The sequence below is a fragment of the Tachysurus vachellii genome, chromosome 5, assembly GCF_030014155.1.
Source record: "Tachysurus vachellii isolate PV-2020 chromosome 5, HZAU_Pvac_v1, whole genome shotgun sequence".
Classification (NCBI taxonomy): domain Eukaryota; kingdom Metazoa; phylum Chordata; class Actinopteri; order Siluriformes; family Bagridae; genus Tachysurus; species Tachysurus vachellii.
Genome location: NC_083464.1, coordinates 8781216 through 8801654, shown reverse-complemented (window position 1 = coordinate 8801654; position 20439 = coordinate 8781216). Strand labels below are relative to the sequence as shown.

General features: G+C 38.4%; 1 protein-coding gene across 2 annotated transcripts in view; it reads right to left on the bottom strand.

Annotated features, from left to right (window-relative positions):
- Window positions 1–679: 679 nt before the first annotated feature.
- nrp1a (neuropilin 1a) overlaps window positions 680–20439 on the bottom strand; it is a 65954-nt gene continuing 46194 nt past the window's right edge. The window contains exons 8-17 of one of the 2 annotated variants that reach the window (XM_060869632.1): window positions 16374–16518; window positions 11745–12076; window positions 10220–10364; window positions 7554–7661; window positions 6357–6404; window positions 4847–4990; window positions 4433–4710; window positions 4173–4266; window positions 3970–4020; window positions 680–3309 (exon numbers count right to left, since the gene is read on the bottom strand). In XM_060869632.1, coding sequence (XP_060725615.1) covers window positions 3023–3309; window positions 3970–4020; window positions 4173–4266; window positions 4433–4710; window positions 4847–4990; window positions 6357–6404; window positions 7554–7661; window positions 10220–10364; window positions 11745–12076; window positions 16374–16518 — 1632 coding nt within the window. In that variant the 3' untranslated portion in view covers window positions 680–3022. The remainder of the gene's footprint in view (window positions 3310–3969; window positions 4021–4172; window positions 4267–4432; window positions 4711–4846; window positions 4991–6356; window positions 6405–7553; window positions 7662–10219; window positions 10365–11744; window positions 12077–16373; window positions 16519–20439) is intronic. The other variant, XM_060869633.1, reaches the window with a different exon arrangement.

Sequence of the window (20439 nt, the reverse complement as noted above, 5' to 3'; positions counted from 1 at the left end):
TCATGCTGACCACCCTTTCAACATCCTATACAGTACAATTTGTGCGCTGTAATGGTTTATGATCCTACTCTCTAGTGTCACAGACACAGGATGAATTTCCTTCTATGTCTGGTTCCTCTTATAATTTCTTCCTCATGTCATTTCAGGGAGTTTTTCTTTGCCAGTGTTGCCTCTGGCTCTCTCATTACTGTATATCCACATCTGGGTTTCTTTTAAGCTACTTTGCGGCAATGTCAGATGCTGAAAGCGCTATACAAATGATATCGGACAGTCTGTTTGTTCATAGCCTGCATCCTTCCCTTTCTAAAACTTTTATTTTGGCTCTGTCTTTGCCCCAACACTCTCACTCACATACTCACTCGCTTACACTTTTGGCTCTGTTTTTGTGTGTCCTGCCAATAAATGTATATTTGCTCCATATTCATGTCAGACCACATAAACTGCTGATATATAATATAAGGAACTGGAGTGCTTAAGGTTTTTACTTACTGTGTATAGAAGTGTTCAATATTTAGACATTATTTATAGAAATTAATAAAGCATCCGTATCCAGAATGTCTTAGGAAAACCTTTATTGGATCTGAATCTTTGGAATGTACGTTGAGCTAAGTCGATGAGAGACATTAGACATTTGTGATTTTCTATTCATAATGCAGAATGATGAAATACAAAACATTGATTGACTTTTTTTAAGGCCTTGCTGTTTTATTCAGGTTCTTCTTCCTACAACAGCAATTACAGAATCAGTATTGAAAATAAAAGTTTCTCCCCTTCTTCTTGTGTAAAAAAAAAATAAAATAAAATAATAAGACAAAACAAATTAGCACAAATTTGGAATGACAATACAAAACCAAAGATAATCAATCAGGTAAATGGGAACTTTACTATAGGAAATTTGTATACCTTTTTCAATAATGAAAACATCTCAATAACCATATTTTTCAGAATTAATTTACATATTCTGAAACTATAAAAAAATGAACACTGTCCTTTTTTATGAAGATTTTGTTTTTTACAAATGAATGCTATAAACACATAAACCTCTTTAAATATATCTATCAGTGCAAGATTCTTTTTTTCTTGATGCTACAGTATGCTTTCTTCATTAAACCTTACTGAAGCTAGTCCGCCTTTAGCTAACCCTCATGTAGCATTGAGAAACGGGGTCATGGCATTGCAAACTACTGGAGATAAATGAATAGAGAACGTGTTTGTCACAGAACACAGCACAGCACAGAAACATACCAAGAAACCTTTAAAATATGAGTCAGTTTAGGTGTGTGTGTGTGTGTGAGAGAGAAAGGGAATGAGGTGGAGTGCGCTAGGTTATACTACATGTGATATGAAGCTCTTAGGTTTTATATCATTGCATGATGTTGAATGACAAGCCAGTATTACATGTTTTATATATTGAGTCAGTCCTTCATATGCTGTTCTTTTTTTATTAAGTCCATATACAAAGCTGAGCTGATGCACATGCTCTGTTTGATGCACCTTGTGTGATTTGACGCAACAGTCCTTTGGTACAGACGCAAGAGCCAAAGTGATGATTCCTGTATTAAATATCATGCTTATGTGATGATATCGTTACACCAATCAACCATGTGTGACATCAACGAGGATGAGGAGGATGAGCGAAGTTCAGAAAACAAGGCTAGCGATGAGAGATGTGCTAGGATGGTTCACCAAACACAAAACTGAGAGCACCATTCTTAAACACATCCCAGTTTAACGCAAGACAGATGGTGACAAAGTGCATTCAAGGTGATTTTAAATGCAGGAGATATGGCCGAAGCGATGATGATGAAGATGATGGTGATATTGAAGATTGGTTCTTTTCTGACATGATGGCAAACAGAAAGAAGAAGTCATGTTACACCTGATTGTTTTAGCCTTAAGATCTAAAGTCCAAATGATCCCGTGTGGCTGACATGTGCACAAACATGTGGACAGATGTAAATTGGAAATGTCTGTAAAATGTTAGTGAAGTGTAAGCACTATGGAACCTCATCGACGATCAATGGAGCGTGTGACTTGTCGGAGAATGCGGAGAGAGTGTCTGTGTGTGTGTTTGTATATGTGTTCATGTGTGTGAACCATCAGCGTTTAACACATTAGCTGCATTTCTGGGAAATGGGATAAAGTAACCAAACATGACGGAAAAGCACACGTTTTCACCTTCACGAAACAGTCAGACGATTGTATTTACAACACCAAAGAAAAAAGGGATACTGCAGCTTCTTTTTTTGTCCTTTTTACTCATTTTCTTTTAAAAGGGCATTAAAATATATTAAAACTTACTGTATGTACAATATGTGGGCTCTCAACATTAAAGCGCAATGAATAAACGGGATCATGTTTGCAGGGTCATGTGACCAACATGTTATTTTTTCCTTTTTTCTTCCGTCGTTTGTATGTGTTTGTCTTTGTTTGTTCCAGAACTAAGGGGATTAAAGAAAATTTTACAAATCAACAAATGAGGCCAAGAAAGATGTACCAAAGGCACTGACTGAACCACACCCTCAGATACGTGTCCCATTATGGGTTAACAGACATGGTTCATTTTGGATTTTTTTAACACATCTCCTTTAAACACAAAAAAATTAAAAATGTTTTTTTTTTCCTTCCAGAAAAAAAAGATAAATACGTATAACATTTTCATATATTGGTCTCAACACCAGCATCCGATTGTAAAAATGAGCAACTAAAAATAATAAAAAACAATAAAATAAAAAAATTAAAATAATCATCTAAATCCTCTGTACATATTCTTTTTTGTTTGTTTGTTTGTTTTTTCATGTCCTTCAACCTCAAATTTAATTTTTTTGTACACAGTGTCCCCTACTGGTAGGTTATGTTCACTGCAGCTCCTGAGAAAAGCACGGCTCAGTCCCAGTTCTCCTCCCATTGGTTCTCTGAACCTCAGAGGTTTATCCTCATCCAATGGTAGAGTGCCGTCAGTTTTTTTTTTTTTTTTAAGCCCGCCTCCCCAAGGAGAGGTGTCCTCTGATAGATTGGTGCCTCATGCTTCTGAGTACGAGTTCTGTGAATTGAGCTTGTCCTTCTTTAGCTTGACACCATCCACCAGCTCAAAGTTATAGTTCTCCAGGGCGGATAAGTTCCTGTCGGCCATGGAGCCGTGTGAGCAGGTGCAGTAAAGCACCACTCCACAGATGGCACCTAAGAAGACGCCCAGCGCGCTCATGGCGATGATGGTAATCAGGATGGGATCCAGAGTATTCAGCATGTTTCCTGTTCCACTGATCTCTTTGTTCTCGACAATCTTCGGGAAGTTGGTGATGTCCACAGCTAGAAAAGGGAGATGAATGGTACAGTATTATTTACAGACAAACAAGACTGCGTTGGTAGAGATGCAATAACTGACAACTGGAGATAATGATCTGGGAATTAACTCATACTTTGATTAAATCAAATTAAAAAATATAATTAAAGCTGCTATAAGTTATTTCTGTGATGAAAACATCTTGGGTAAAACATCTTGATAGCTATCTGAAACAGATGATAAATGCATTTGTGACTGTGCCAGACTCTGTAATCAGTATCTGAGCATCTGTGCACAATACTGCTTTATTCACCAGACAGGAAATGTCAACGCAAACAGGCAAGACTTCCCTTCCTGTCAATTCTATTTTACATGCATGGACATTCCATATAGGGCAAAGTAATAAATAAACAAAAAGTGAGTTGCTAATGAAATGTGAGTACGAGTAGGAGACAAGCAGATAAGTCAGATGTATACAGTATTTGGGGGTATGGGGTATATGAGTACAAAGCAACTTGAGAAAATGAAATGCCTGCGAGACCTTATCGATGTAAAGGGCTTGAAAATTGGTGAGTGTGTGTATCAATAAACGGAGGAAGTGGCATGTTACAGCAGCTTCTTTGTACTTTCAAAGATAACACTTTAAAAAATGAATATAATAATAATTTTTAAAACAGGATACTTACGGAATTTACTGAAGTCTTCAGGTAGCATGGGCTCTGTAGGGACATCTGGGTCTAAACACACACAACAGAATAAAGTTATATTTACTGACAGGTACTACATGCTTCCAATCTTGCCACTTCAATGAAAACCATTAAAGCTCAACTCTGAACAAATCAACATGCAAGCTGCTTACTGATTTTTGTGAGCTTTACGGCTGACTCACCTTTGCAGTCCGCTGTGTTGATTTCCAAGATTTTAATGTCGTCCACAGCAATGTCTCCCAAGCTCTGTCCTTCCACTACACCTTCTATCACCATCTGATTAACACAAAGCATTTGAGATGCTTTTCAGCACTTCTGTCGAAGTCTCTTAATAGTCTCGCTAACTGGTGCAAAACAACTGCCTCGGTGTGCACCATATTTCTTACACATATGATCTGTTATGATTTTTACTGTTGATTAATCCACTCTCTTATACACACACCTGGAATGGTTTGCTTGAATGTGGGATCAGCACACGAGCCTCCCTCCAGCGGTTGCCCTGATGTCCGCTGACGGTCCAGAGAAGCACATCTGCTGTTTCACTGCCGCTCTTATGACGCTGCTTGATGTGCAGTGTACCAATGTGTGAGCCAAACATGTGATACCAGAAGGAGAAGCACAGATCTGACTCCTGACCCAAAACTGCTGGACTGACAAGCTGTGCCACTTCTTTCTTTTGTGCTCCAGTTGCTAGGGTGTAGATGAAGTTTCCAGAGCCACCTGAGGAGAAGTAATAAGAAGATGAGGAAAAGAAACTTTCTAAGATTTAATTTAAGGAATATGATTTCAAATCTTTGCTAAACTCTCAGCTAAATTTTTTCGTTCTTTGTTAATTGTGAGTGTCAGTGCGTGTTACCTGTGTGGTCCATGTTGGGGCCTGTATTTAGTGTGGGCGTGCCACTGGACTGAATCTGCCACCGATAGCTGCCGGCCTCAGACGTCCAGCCACAGAACGAGGGGTTGTTCGCCCAGCCAAAGTCACACGCAAACCACAAGAAAGCTACAAACACACAAACACTGCTGATTAGAATTACCATAACAACCTTACTTCATCCGTTCAGATTTTGATTTGCTTTAGTTATATTTATAGGTTTACTTTAGTACTCTTTAGTAATTTCATTTACTCATAACTTTTAATACAACTGAATAACAGCCAGCTTTCTGCAGTATTGAAAGATGCACCATTAGGGGGCAGTAGAATTCCCTGCTAGAAATGAGACAAAAATAATACAATTAAACTGATTATTAAAAAAAAAATTCTTTAAATAATGCAGAAAGCTGTCACTGATTATGCAGATGCAAGATCTTGTGAGTGATATTTATATGTGCATAATATTGATGAAACAGGCAGAAGGTGTGAAATTGAGGCTGTTTAATACAGGGCACACTCTTCTGTATGACAGGAGAGAAGACAGGAAGACAAGAGAACAGAGGAGTGTAAAATTCAGGCAAGAGAAAAATAGACAGTTAAAAGACAAACAATGTCATTGCCTTCCTTTCTCTAGACAGTATGAAATGCAATAACGTGAGGATTCAGAGTGGCTTCTGCAGAGTATTTGCCCAGTGAAGAGGAAAAAATTTTCCATTAAAAGCCACAGCTAAGGCTTTCTGCCACTGTTCCCGAAAAATACCGCTATCCAATTAAAAGTTATTTCTCTTTTTCCATCTCGAGAGGATTTCGACTGCGGCACAGGAAGGCATTGGGCATAAACAAGTTTTACCAGAACTTTCTAAATCCTTCGCATTGCAAATAAACCACATTCAAATTGGAATAGACAGACCTGTTCAATATTAACACATCCAGACCACACACATGCTTTCAGTGCTTCGTTTTATAGGGAAAATATTTTCTATGTGGGGACCAGAAAAGAATTCCTACAGGGTTAAAGCTTTCAGGTATTTGTGAGGACATTTAGTCTCAACAACAACAACGACAACAACCAACCAACCAACCAAAAAAAAATAAAATAAATAAAAAACACCCCAAAAACAAAAACGTTCCACCCACATCTGATCAAAACAACCAACCTGATACACACACACACACACACACACACACACACACAACCTAATTAGTGAGAGCTAGATTGTTCTGTCCTCCCACTCAGTTATTGTCCATTAGCACGCAGTTTTATCTGTGTTAATGCTGAACAAGCTGAATTAGAACAGCACTCATTAACAATTATGCAACTCAGAAAAGCACTTTTGTAAGTCGCTCTGGATAAGTTTGTCTGCCAAATCCAGTAAACGTAAATGTTCCTGTCTACTTACAGTTACTTAAGATAAAAGAAAGAAAAATTGTACCATGTAATGGATGGTCAGAAACAAATAAAGTGAAAGCCCATATAACTGCTAAGCTGTCTCACCTGGTAATGGGCTCATATCTGTAGTGGTCTCAGGAACAGTAGTGCCACCTGTGCCAGGGACAAAGTGAATTCAGACACACAGCTCGATATGCACCCAATTCACATTCACCTTAGCAACACATTAGCAACTTGCATAGCTTAAATTGTTAGTCACATAATTGGTCAATTTCTATTAGAGGATTAAAGGAGCAGTATGTTATTTTAGAGTCCTCTGCAATCATGGTGAAAACATTCACAGTCATTATTCTTCACACAAACATCCATACTCCATCTTTTGAAATTATGTTTGCTCAATGAGTTTGACAAAAACACACAGTGCTTTACGTGTGGGGCTACGTTACAGGCTGGAAAATTTACACAGAAGCCTGAAACAAACAGATGCATCAGGTTGGATTCTAGTGATATTAGAAATAACATATTTCCAGTGTAGTATTGAAATTTCATGCTTGTCATTGGTCTAGGTCAGCGGTCTCCAGTCTTATCCACAAAGGGCCGGTGTGGGTGCAGGTTTTCATTCCAACCAAGCAGAAGCCACACCTGATTCCATCTGTTTAATCAGTTGTTCTTGGCTTTTAGTAGACTCTGGTGTGGCTTCTGCTTGGTTGGAATGAAAACCTGCACCCACACCGGCCCTTTGTGGATAAGATTCAAGACCGCTGGTCTAGGTAATGTAAAATATGAGACAGATCTGGACCGCTCCATTGTCTTGAAATGAATGAAAACAACAGACAATATTACAGACTGCACCTTTAAGTCGATAAGTAATTTTTAGCTTAATGCTAGCAATGTAACTTCAAAGAAATCTGCCGTCCTTTAATATCTTAGGCTGCACAAAGATGTTAACATGCGTTGACAGAGCGTTGTGAAGCTGCTGAGAAGGGCAGAGATTTCATTTAAAAATCAACTGAAATCACATATAAGTGTCTAAAATTATAGGTTATGATGTAATTTACCATTAGGGATGATAGTCTGAGTTAGTTACCATTAGGGATGGGTGATATAATAGAAGCAATGACCCATGAATATGCTCAAGTAATCCCTGCGTGCATAGGAAAATGTGAACAGGGCAACATGCTTTTTGGAATTAGCTTAGCCAGAATGTGCAAGTAAAGATAGGTGTAGTTTTCAAAGGTTAATAATATTTAGAGTTAGTTTGAAAGGTGCAGTAAGGAAGGGTGCAGGCTCTGCTGTTAGCACCTGTATGTTCGTAGTCATCACCTGTTCCACTGTGACAGTTGGCATCATCGTCACACTCGTCGGATGGTGTGGTCGGAGGGACGGGCAAAGTGGGAGGCACCGTGGGTGCTAAAGAAAAAAAAAAGAAAAACATTATTAAATGAAGAAAAATCATGACATGATGAAAGATACAAATCATACACTAGCTACTGAGTGCAACAACAACAGAAGCCTCTCCCGAGCTGTGCGTGCATGTGTGTGTCATATGCGCCAGTGTGTGGCGTGTGTCTGGGTGCTGAGGTTTGGCTCTGCTCCTGTGGGTCCTGGCAGTCTGAGCAGCTCCACCCAAGGCTCGATCTGCATGTGAGTGTAAGGCATACTCGGGTCTCTCATTAGTCAGACGTGTGTCCTGCTGCCTGTGGCTCTGCCTGCTTATACTCACAGCCGGATTCCCTCCGTTTACTCACAACTTATAATGAGAGGCTCCTGAGCCTTCCAGGCTTTCAGCAAGTTATATAGAGAGAGTGAGAGACCATGAAGTGAGCGTAGAGAGGAGCAACAAACTGAGCGAAGATTTTGAACTGCATACTGTAATCCACACACCACTATAATATGTGAAGGACTCATACTTCTCTGCCGAATCATCTTTAAATGCCATTTTCATTAGCAACTTTCTTTTAACATGTAGTCACTTCACTAATCAGTCCCTATGGAAGACTAATCAGACACTATGAACCTATAAAAGCTACATAAATTAGTCAGTGGAGTCACTGGAACTATGGCCTTTTTTGCATACATTAATCGTTTCTGCTACAGTATGTTCTGCAAGCTTGTTTTTCTACTGCTGATGCAGTATGTAGATAGATTTTTACATTTCAGTGTGTAAAACTTTCATATATTAAAACGGTCTTTCAACTGCTTAATGACTTCCTATTTGCTATATATGCTCACTACATGTGTTCACTACATAGGGTGTAACTAAGGAAGCATTCAAAACACCCCAAAAAAACTGGTAAAATAAATGCCTTTTACATGAAGCGACAAGGCAGTGAGGAGTTTCTTTTTATTTCTTTAGATTTAAAAGTTGACTAAAAGTGGTGCATGGAATTTTGTATGTATTATATTATATTACAGTTGCATATAATCACAGAGTTTTGTATAATATTTAAGCACATCAATCTAACCACTTTGGATACATTCTAGCACCCCGTTGTTATTTTTACAGGTACATATAGCACCCATGTGTGTATATTTCATATGTTATAATCTCACCATGTGTCTGAGACTCAGAGAGAATGAGTGAGCATATATAAACTGTTGTGAATTGTCCGTATGTGTGTGTGGTGCGTGAGCGTGTGTATTGGCTTTGCCAGTGAAAATAAGCTATCATCCAGCTAAAGCTCACAGTGGGATTCCGTAGCTTACATAAGCCAGCTTCAGTGATTCTAAGTGAGCCAATATGTAAATCCACTTAATGCTGTTTCAACAGAGAATGTTCTCCTAACAAACCTAAATGAGCTCAAAAAGCGAAAGGGAAAAAGTGTAGAGTAACAGAAATAAAGGGGAGAAACTTGAAGGCTAAGAGCAGATAAGTACAAGGACAGATTTGTATATACCCTTAATTCTTTGCAAATGAAAAATCTTTTTATTATTATTGATTATCCTGGAATCTTGAGTGGCATCTAAGATTTGTTATATTGTAATGATATTCTGAGTTGACTATTAGGTCTTTGCTCCTTTGCATTTTCACTTCGGCTAATACTTACATTACTGGTAATACTGTTCAACTGTTTTCACTGAAAATTAGCTTTTGCTCCAACTCTACCAAAAGATAACAATGCAGCAGCGCTTTAGTAATGCTGATTGTCCAGCTTCCTCACTTCCTCATATGTAGACTTTGCTCAGACCTACCAGTATTCAAAGCTTCAACATTCACGCTAACACCACAACATTGTCAAGGTAGAGTCTCTGCTGTATCTCAAAGTAACGTCCTTGTACAGCTGCATTGCATTCTGGGACTACCATTTGCTGCCTCCCTTTCTTCTACAGTGGATTTGTCAATAAAACGACATTGAAATGACAAAGAAATGGAAAAACGGGAAAAATAATTTCTCTATATTTTGTTGACCGTTGTCACTAGTGCATGGTCATGGGAATAACAAATACAGCAACTAAACATGTTATACTGTATATATTTCAACATAAACATGTTTCATGTCCTCCTAGGTGGAGTTTTCTTGTAAAACATAAGGATGAGATTTGCAGAGGATGGACTGTATATCCTCTTTGCTCTTCAGAGGGTCCCTGTCATTAGAGAGGTCTATACACTGATGCTTATTTAGGCAAAAGAAACCCTTTGATGGTGCATGTGTGGCACAACTGCACAAATCCTGAAGAAAGCTGAACCCTGGGGCTTCATGTTTAACCTATCAAGTTCAGCCAAGCAGCATCTGTATTTATTCCTGTTTGACGAGGGACCACACAGTGTGATTTTCAGCTGTTTTTATTTCTTTATAAATCCCTTTAGTTTAGTTTTTATCCCTTTAGTTTACTAGTGATTTGTTGATAGAAAGTACGACATTATGAAGGAAAATAAGAGAGTATCATAGACAACTACAAAATGAGAGAGAGAGAGAGAGAGAGAGAGAGAGAAAAAAAGAGAGAGAGTATACTGTATGTAGACCTACCTTTAAACTCACAGCCCAGCAGCTCTAGTCTCAGCCCCATGCCTACTGGTGTACCTCTGTCTGGATAAACTCTTATAAAGCGTGTCAAGATGGGCTCCACTGTCCTCAATACTGGTGTATCGTAGTTCAAATTTCCCTCGAAAAGCTGCACAAGGACAGAAGGAAAAAGCACAATATAGTCATTAATAGATTATATGTGTGAATTCAGCCATACAGTTCAAGCACTTTCTTTATCACTGTGAAAAGAGGAAGCAGTGGAACAGAACTGTGAATAACAACCAAAAGCCTTAATCCAGCCAGTGATTGACATCTGAAGGGAACATTAAAGCAAGAGCTTGCTAGCTACCAATGCAGCAGGGTGCTTCGCTTAGAGAAATCTCCCATTGCCTTTCACTTCGGTTTCAACAGACTCCTTCTCCGCAGTGGAATACCACAGGAGAAGGAAAACCAGAGGGAGAGAATTAAAGAGAAGGAGAGACGCATGCTCCGGTAATGAGAAAGGTCTACAACAGTAACGGCATGAAAGAGAATTAATGGGCTTCACTGTTAACTTTTCCTGTCTCCTTCAAGCTCGGGTAGGAGGACAGAATAGAGGATGAGAGAGAATAGAAAGGAGGTACTGTATAACTAGGACTTTTAAATCAGCTACAGAAGCCCCTGTGCTAGATGTCTGCTGGTGTATTCTGACAGGCATGAGGTGTTTCTTCTCTTCGCTCTTCCTGAGGGCAGCGTGGCTGAACTGCATGCACAATGCATACCAATGAGGCATTAACACATTTATAGTCAGTTGCAGCAAATCCCCCCCCCCCCCCATCCATCCTTCTTATCAGAACTGCAATGCATTTTCTGCAAAGGTCTACACGAACAGTGAATGGAACAGAAGGAAGGGTTGAAGGTAATTTAAGTCAATGTACCATAATGTATTTTTTGTATTTTGAATACTGAGATTCAAACCCTATGGAATCAGTGGTCTGAACTGAAAAGGCCAGTTCACGTGAATAATTAGAATTTTTAAGGAGACTAAAATGTACTGCATGGGATAATCTCAAAGCGTCTGCAGACATTACACTGGGGTGCCAATAATTTAGCAACTACTGTTTAAAAAACTGCACTCCTTGATGAGCCTTTTCTGTATGGAAAAGAACTGTCTTGCAATAAAACTTTACAACGTCCTCATATGTTTATGGCAGGAAGAAAAGTGATGAAGTGAAAATAAAATGGATAGTTTTTGAAGAAAAGAAAAGAAAAGAAAAGAAAAGAAAAGAAAAGAAAAAAGATTTTAGCATGACTATTCTTGTAATAGATGAAGCAGTGAGTGTTTTTACAGCACTAACACCTGGCTATACTCACAATGATTATATATTACAGGAGTAATACTGTACATTATAAGATCTTACAAGATAATTGTGATCTTATATGATAATTGTGAGTTTGGGCATTTCATTAAATAAAATTTTCAAATATTCATCATCAGAATACAATAATAATAACCAAGATATGTTTTTCTTTTAGCTTTTCTTCTTACCTTGGGTTTGTTGCTGTTGGCTTCCATCACCATCTTCCAGTCAGAGCTGTTGTTGCTGTAGGCCAGACGGAACTTCTTCATAAAGACCTTGTTCTCACGGTGCTTCCCTCCCTGGATGATCAGTCCACGCACAAGTTTCTCCTGACCCAGGTCCACCTGGAGCCATTCGTCCATGTATGATTGAGGTTGGGGCAGTAGAGTCCATCCTGAGCGGCTGGTCAGTAAACGAGCGTTCTCCGGCACCCAACTGCGGTCCGTGTGTGAGGAAGCTGTGATCTGCTCATCGGTGATCAGGCCCGAGACCATTCCAAGCATGCCTGAACATGGGTATTCTGTACATGGGTATTGAGATGAAGAAGAATGTGAGAAACAATTAGAAGCAAAACTGGAGGCACAACAATGTTCTGATGATGAAATGCAGACAGATGAACCATGGAGATAGAATGCATTATTGGCTGTCTACAGCTGTCTTAGTGAGCTTTAGAGAGAGAAAAAATCTTGGATGGAGCACAGACAGGCATCTGGAGAGACAGAAACATGAGAAAGAGAGCAAAGAGACAGCACCCTAGAGAAAATGAAGAAACAGTATGCACAGATAAGCACTCCACCCCACCACTTCTTTTCTCTTTCCTCCATCCTCCCCACTTCTCTGTCTCTCTTTTCTGACCTCTTGCATATTAACTCACCCGCCTGCGGTGTTTGTCTCCAGGTATCTAATTAAAACTCTCCTCTCCTCGGGCGCTTCTACCTTTCACATCTGAGATTCTAGTTTTCATGCACCAAGTTTCTCTCCCCCTCCTTCGACCCCTTTCTTTTGTCTTTGATATTCTCCCACTCCCACTTGGCTTGTTCTCTTTTTTCTTCTGTTTTTAACACTATAGCACCTTCATGTGGTATGTAATCTGTCTTCGTGTTTCTAAACCTTTCTCCCTCCATAGTTCTTGAAAAGCTCAATTCATGATTTTTAATTATAGTCATCGTCACAAAGTAGATATCTGGATGCAGATATCCGACATGAGAGAGGAATAGGACTAATCTTTTGATTAGTAAACATTCAGTGTACGGATGTTGTTGAAGTGAGTGAAAGCAAGTGTGATGTTCAGAAAAGGGGATGTTCAGTGTGAAAAATTGGAAAAATTAGCATAGAATAGCGGTTCTTAGGAAAAGTCAACAGGATCGAGGCGACATGATCTACAAATGTACAGGTGAGTCTTGTGGTAAGGTATCCATGCGTTATCATCCACGGGAGAAGGTGAATGTTACGTTCACAATATTGGCACAATGTATGGAATATAAAGTGAGTACTTTTATACTATTCTTGGTGTATTTGTGATGTACATTTCGAGTTACATGAGCTCTCTATGCATCAATAACTACATAAGCCACTCTTTAAAGCCAGTCTTTAAAAAAAGGGGAAAAAATTCTTTTTAAATTCATGACCTGCCACAACATTAGAATCTAAAATCAGTTTAGTTCCTGTGAATCAGGAAGGCATCAAAAACACTCTGAGATGTGTCACAGATGGACTTAATGCAGTGTGAAATACCAATGCTGCCTGTGCAGCTCTGGAACAGATAAACACTCTTCCCTGCGATTTTCAGATGTGCTCCACTGTGAGCTTCAGAAAGCAAAAAAAACAAAATGCTCAATGATAGTGGTAGGAATTAGCATTTTATGTTGGAATTTCATTTCAGAATATGTTCACGGGTTCAAGATTAAAATCTAATCCTGGATTTCATAACCGCAAGTTGCTTTGTTTCACTGTAACTTTGTAAATTGCTATAGAAACGGTAATGTATCGTGAGCCATAATATGAGCCATTAGTCCCGCATCAGAGAAAAATATAAATAATATCGTACAAAATAATAACAATACAAAATATTTCAAAAACACTGAAAAACAAAAGCTTTTATTTATAGAACTTGTTCAATATATCCACCATTGTTTCCTAAGGGGAGAATCATTTTATCCTACAGTTAAACTATTAAAGTTTGCACCAAATTTGTTTTCCATTTTATTATCCAGTGTAGTTTAAAATGTAGTTTAAAAAATGTAGTTTAAAAAATATAAATTCCAATTTGTCTTTAAGGCACTTTTTAGACATGTTCACATTTGTAATTTGGACTACTCAGATCAATTAAAAATAATTTGGACATTTTATGGATCCACAGACACCCTGACTCCCATTTGAATCCCATTCTTGCAGACACATTAATGGAGTTTCTTTTAGACGTGCATTTTGGGAAGTTCTTGACAAACCGTGGGTGTGTGGAGCGAGTGGTGGCACGCACAGATTGCCTTATTTACAAACAGAGGAAGTTTATTAAGGGCTGTGTGGATGTGGAACGCCTGCTTTACATGACATCTACTGAACATGCTCATCAGCACACCACAGTCTGCTCCTGCACTTTAAGACAAATCAATCTGGTGTTATACACTGTGATATCCCTGCTTGGATTTTATCCTTGCTTTACCTTTCCTGTGCAGGGCCATCAACTTTGCATGGGTGGATTTTACATTATTTACTAGCCAGTGTCACCCAAATGAGGACGAGGTTCCCTTCAGAGCCTGGTTCATCTCAAGGTTTCTTCCTCATATCGTCTCAGGAAGTTTTTCCTTGCCACGTTGCCTCTAGCTCTCTCATTAGGGATAGATGTTAGAGATAAATAGTATCTTAATTTCAAACTTTAAACTATATTTTTATTCTGTTTCTAAATTGTTCTTCTATAAAGCTGTTTGAGATAATGTGAAACTGTTAAAAGTGCCATACAAATAAATTGAATTGAACTAAATAGAATTGAATGAGAGTGTGTGTGCCCTGCGATGGGTTGGCACTCTGTCCAGGGTGTATCCTGCCTTGATGCCCGATGACGCCTGAGATAGGCACAGGCTCCCCGTGACCCGAGGTAGTTCGGATAAGCGAACTTCAAATTTCTAAATGAATGAATGATTGAATGAATGTAGGAATAGAATTGAATTAAACTGGATTATTGTACAATGTATTCGTGTACTGAAACTAGTAAAAATTTCACCAGAGGGGAACTGAAAGTTCAAATGTTTTCACTGCCATACTGTATAATATCAGTGTAAAATGAAAGTAAATATATATTTTTACTCTTTTTATTTTTATTTTGAATGTTTAAATTATTTTGTATTTGGACATTTTATGGATCCACAGACACCCTGACTCATTGCAATGAATGAATCCCTTTCCTGCAGACACATTAATAGAGTTTCTTTTAGACGTGCGTTAAAAATTAAAGTACTTTTTACACATAAAAGAATCATAACGTTGAGCTTGTTAATGATAAGTGTAGATAATACAAATAAAATAAAACAGCTGTTTGGTGGTGAATATTTCTTAGCATTGTTAGATTTTTGTAGTCGTATGGCTAAATGTTTGCCATATATATATACTGTACATTATCCATGTGCATTTGAGAAATAGCTGTAAGTGTATATACATTATACAGTATATCTACATTTTTATCTATAGAAATATCTGTTGAAGTTAAAATTTTACTATGCTATTTTTTTTCAAAGTCTACTTCTCTGTCTGACAAAAAGATATTAGTTGTAAATATTTTTTTTTTTAAAAATTCAACAGGAATTCAGTTTAAAGGCATGCTATTAATTAATATATCAGACATGCTATATAGTATGCACTCTATATTTTAAGAGATTTTTTTCCATTTTTTTTTAATGGTTTGTGAACGCCCAGCTGTCCGAGATGGCCGCATCATCAGAGAGAACCCGCAGCACCCTAATGATGTCATGAAGAAGCTTGAGGTCCTGTGATGTGTTTAAAATGTGGTGTGCTTATCCAGCCTAAACATGGCTGCCACAGCTGGGCTTGGCATTTCATCAAACCGAGTAAACACACACACACACATACAACCAATACTAAATTTGCCCAGGAGTGAACAGAGGATAAAAATAGAGGCACTTAATGTAGAATGTATATTAGATAGATAGTACACACACACACGTCGTCTCAGCAGGGAGGCGCTCATGACACGAAAGGCTTTATAATCAAAACCCTGCTGAGGGTGGAGCCATGCCAAACCATGAAGATGAGCATGCAAATGAGAGCCGAGCCAGCTGGGACTGTGCGATTGGTGACTGAGGAGCCATGCATATATAATAAGAATGTAACATGTGTGTGTGAGAGTGTCTGGTGGAAAAACTGTATCTCTGAGGAGGGTTATTAGGTTCAAAGGCTAATGATTTGAGAATGCCACTCATTTTAAATAAAGAACATCCAAACGTAAGAGTTTAGAATACGTAATCCTCTTTAGCACATGAGAACTCATCTATAATGCAGAAGCAACCAAAACATCCTCCGGTTAAAAAAGAAAATCTGCACACTCTTGCACAAATCTTTCAGTACAACGAATAAACACTTCTCTTCAATCATTTCAGGAATGTACAAGAAATGTAAACAGTGTGGATGAGAGATTTATAGACCTTTAGAGGAGTGTATACACCAAGCATGGCTTCTGTCTTGTAACGCAAATCCAATTAAATTGCTACATCTAAAGAATAGGTTTCACAAATCTAAGCTGCTTAAACTGAGGAAAATCGATAGGGTTTGAGATTTGGGCAATGTTGAATAACCCTGAAACCCACCTGAGATCTTACAGCCGTACACTTCGAAGCGCAGAGCAATTCCCGTCTCCCACATGTAGGGTCGAATCCGGACGAAGCGTGTTAGCGTGGGTTTGGGCAGCAAGGTCTTCACGACATCTGTAGGGTTGGTGTTGCCGAGGAAAACCTGCCAGAGAAGCAACAAATCCCACATTAATTATTAACACACTTTCTGGAGAGGCTTCATCATGGACAGTACCCAAAAGCTTGGAGCTGCTGTAGCTGTCTATTCTGTAATATAGCAACTGGACTGGATTATATATTTAGCACTTAAAGATGATGCAGTAAAATATAATAATTGCAATAAACATTGGTGCAAAATACAATAATCTCAAAGTCCTAATTATATGATACAAAACAAAGCAAATAAAAATGTAAGAAACTTGGGAGTCTCGTTCATGCAAACCATTTCCTAAACCACAGAAAGTGTTTTTTCTGGATCGCTGAAGTCTAACTATCTCAGAAATTTTTAAATACATCATATAACTTCCAATACTAGGGATTGGTATCTTATTGTGTTATAATACTGATCAGAAGGTTGAGTTTGAATCCCAGGTCCTTCAAGCTGCCTCTGTTGGGCCCCTGAGCAAGGCCCTTAACCCTCAAATGCTCAATTGTATAAAATACAATTAAATTTAAGTTGCTTTGGATAAGTGCATCTGCCAAATGTATACTAGTAGTGAAGGGTGTTTATGCTTTTGTCCAAGTGAGCATTTAAAATGAAATTAAACATTCATTCATCTTCTACCGCTTATCCAAACTACCTCGGGTCACGGGGAGCCTGTGCCTATCTCAGGCGTCATTGGGCATCAAGGCAGGATACACCCTGGACGGAGTGCCAACCCATCGCAGGGCACACACACACACACACTCATTCACTCACGCAATCACACACTAGGGACAATTTTCCAGAGATGCCAATCAACCTACCATGCATGTCTTTGGACTGAGGGAGTACCCGGAGGAAACATGTAAGAACATGCAAACTCCACACACACAAGGTGGAGGCAGGAATCGAACCCTGACCCTGGAGGTGTGAGGCGAACGTGCTAACCACTAAGCCACCGTGCCCCCCGAAATTAAACATATTAAATACAAATATACTGATAACTTAAACAGGAACAAGAGGTTCAGTAAGTGTAAAGCTAATTTGTTTTATTAAGTGATTTAAATGCTGCGTTCTGTTTTTACAGGTTTTCCTAGCTTATAAATTCAATCATTTCTATCCCCCTGTTTTGCTCTGATTGGCTGCTGGGAGGCAAAGAAAGAAAAAGAGACTGCACAAAAAAGACATTTGCAGCTTCGATAAAAGTATCAACAATAGTTAAATTTACACAATACAAATTGTATAATTTAGTGCTGGTTATGAATTCAGATTCCAGCAACACTGGCAGTGAAGAGATACACAGGGAGGCTTTGTTCTACCCGTCAGTGGTTCAAACGCCACACTGGAAGTTCAAACCCTGTCCAATTATGGTTCTGTCCATGTGGTCACTGTGCTAAGTACAGCTCATTTAGTGGCTTTGTCAGATATCGTTATGTCTCCCAGATCTAGTTTAAACTGACAGCTAAAGTGTGTTCAGCAAGCGAGGGAAATCCTACATGCCAGATGAATAGAAAAGGGTTTGGAAGAAAAACTCTTGTTTTTCCTCTTTCAAAACATTACACACTTCTAAATCTCAACTCACTGAATCTACTCAGGAGCACAGAAATGTGCCTTAATCTAAGAATTAGTAGTTTTTTTTTTTTTTATTAATATACCTGTTTTTATCTAGATTACAAGGGGCAATATTTGCATAGAAAAGATCCAAAAGAAAAAAATGGTTCATTTTTTTCACACAAATGTTTATATCTCTATATATTATATATCTTCAAAATAAATAGTGATATCAAAGCTATTTCTGTTTCCCAAATTTGAAGGTGTTATCTTCAACAACTAAAATTCTGTGTAATGTTATCATTACAGAGGTAAAAGCATTTCACACTGAAAGTCTCATTTAATAACAGACTTGCAGCAATAAAAGAATTAATTTGTTTATACTGATTAAAAATGTGTGAAAAGTTTATTCTATTCCGCCGGCAAAATGAAACATCGGTGAACTTTAAAAATGGATAAGACCCTGAGTGCATTGATGCAACCTTGTCATAGAGACTCGAGTGCTTCTGACCTTTCAGCATGTTGTTGTTTGGTTGTGATTTGATATGAGATAAAAGGAGATTTGGCTGCATGATCCAATCCTCGTGCACACAGAACCGTTTAATCAATCCACTTATATGCTAATGTGCTTAGATGTATTTAAAAATGTCTGAAGCAGTGAGACCGTAGTACATCTAGTCAATTCTCTGCCACTATTCTCTATTCTCGCTGCTATCTCAAGTCTCTGGGTGCAGCTTGTCAAATGTGTGTGAGGCGGAGAACAACACAAGGGTTTCTCTTTAAATGTCATGCCGAAGCTCCATCCGACTGCACTAACTATTAAAAGCCTTTTTCGGAGAGCGAGCGGCAACCACAGGGGCAAACTGCAACCTCAGCGGTCTGTAAATGGGCCCCTTTCTCACTAAAGCACTTTAGAACATCCAGAGAGAGAGAGAGAGAGAGAGAGAGAGAGAGAGAGAGAGAGAGAGAGAGAGAGAGAGAGAGAGAGAGAGAGAGAGAGAGAGAGGATAGAGTGAAGGCTTTATAAAAAGGAAACTGTGATTTTAATGGGAGTCAGGAAATATATTGGGCCTTAGGGATTACACACAACAATACACATCACGCACATCACACACAAACACACAGACACACACACACACACGCACACACACACTAGCAACCCACTTCTATTATTTAAACATTTCTAACTTAATTAAAGGCAAAAGGCGAATGAAAGATCCACACCTTCACCTGATATCTGTTTGACCAGAGAGTCCTAATACAGAGTAGAGGAGCACAAACACACAAACTCTTTCCCTCCGTACTTCCATCCAAAAGCCTAAGTTTATTAACTCCTTTGTTGTCTTGGTTTCATTGTTAAGTGATGAAATCCTCACCACAAATGTTGACATCATTCAACACTCACAAAAAGGAAAAAAAAAACTCTAAATAAAAAAAACCTCCCTCAGTCTGTCTGGCTACTGTGGTTGTTTTGGAGTTCTTTTTCATGTTTTCTTTTACTGTGCTTGTAAATTCATTCAGTCTCAGAAAGCGTTAACATTCCAGGCTGAGGGAATAACGGAGTCTGAGAGACGCAAGTGAGCATGGTGGTCTTTATGGAGACGGATACGTCATGGATACTTCAACAGACGAGTCCTCTGTTGGCACTGACTCTTACACATAGGCATAAAATGATACACTGAAGTCTGCTCTGAATTAATAACTATACCAGGCTGCGGAAGAGATGTGCAAAAGTCATCAGAATGATTTATAAATTTATAATTTCGGATGCACATTTTGTATAGCAATTTTTTTTGTGCAGCAAATAAAGCCAAAAATCTGAACTCTCCTGGTTAAAGTGGGTGAAACGTACTCAAAAGCAATTATTTTGTAGACTGACACATTTCTGAGCTTTGCTTAATAACATGAGTGAATTGGGTGGAACTGATAAAAATTTACTACACATGTTGCAGGATGATGCTCACAAGTACATAGTGACTTAAAATGAATAAAATTCATTGTATTTTGACAAAATAACAAGAATTTAATATTTGTTTTAAAATTATTCTGACGAATCATGGATAATCCGAACAGGAATGGAAACTATCAATGTAAAATGAAAAGGTCTGTTTTTAATAGGATTAAACCAAATGTTAATCCAAGATGGATGCTATCTTCACATCTAATTTTCTGATAGATTTATCTAATAACAACATATTTATAACAGCAAGTGTTTTATTCCTCTTACACCACAGCAATTTGGCAACAATTACATTTTTTTTCTACTTTAACAACAAATCACTATACTTTTATCTGTTTATAGCTATGTTAAATGCTGTGGTTTGCTCTAAACAGCTTCACCAGCCTGTCTTTTTCTCTCTTTTGAAGTTAATAAGGGAAAAAAAAACACTA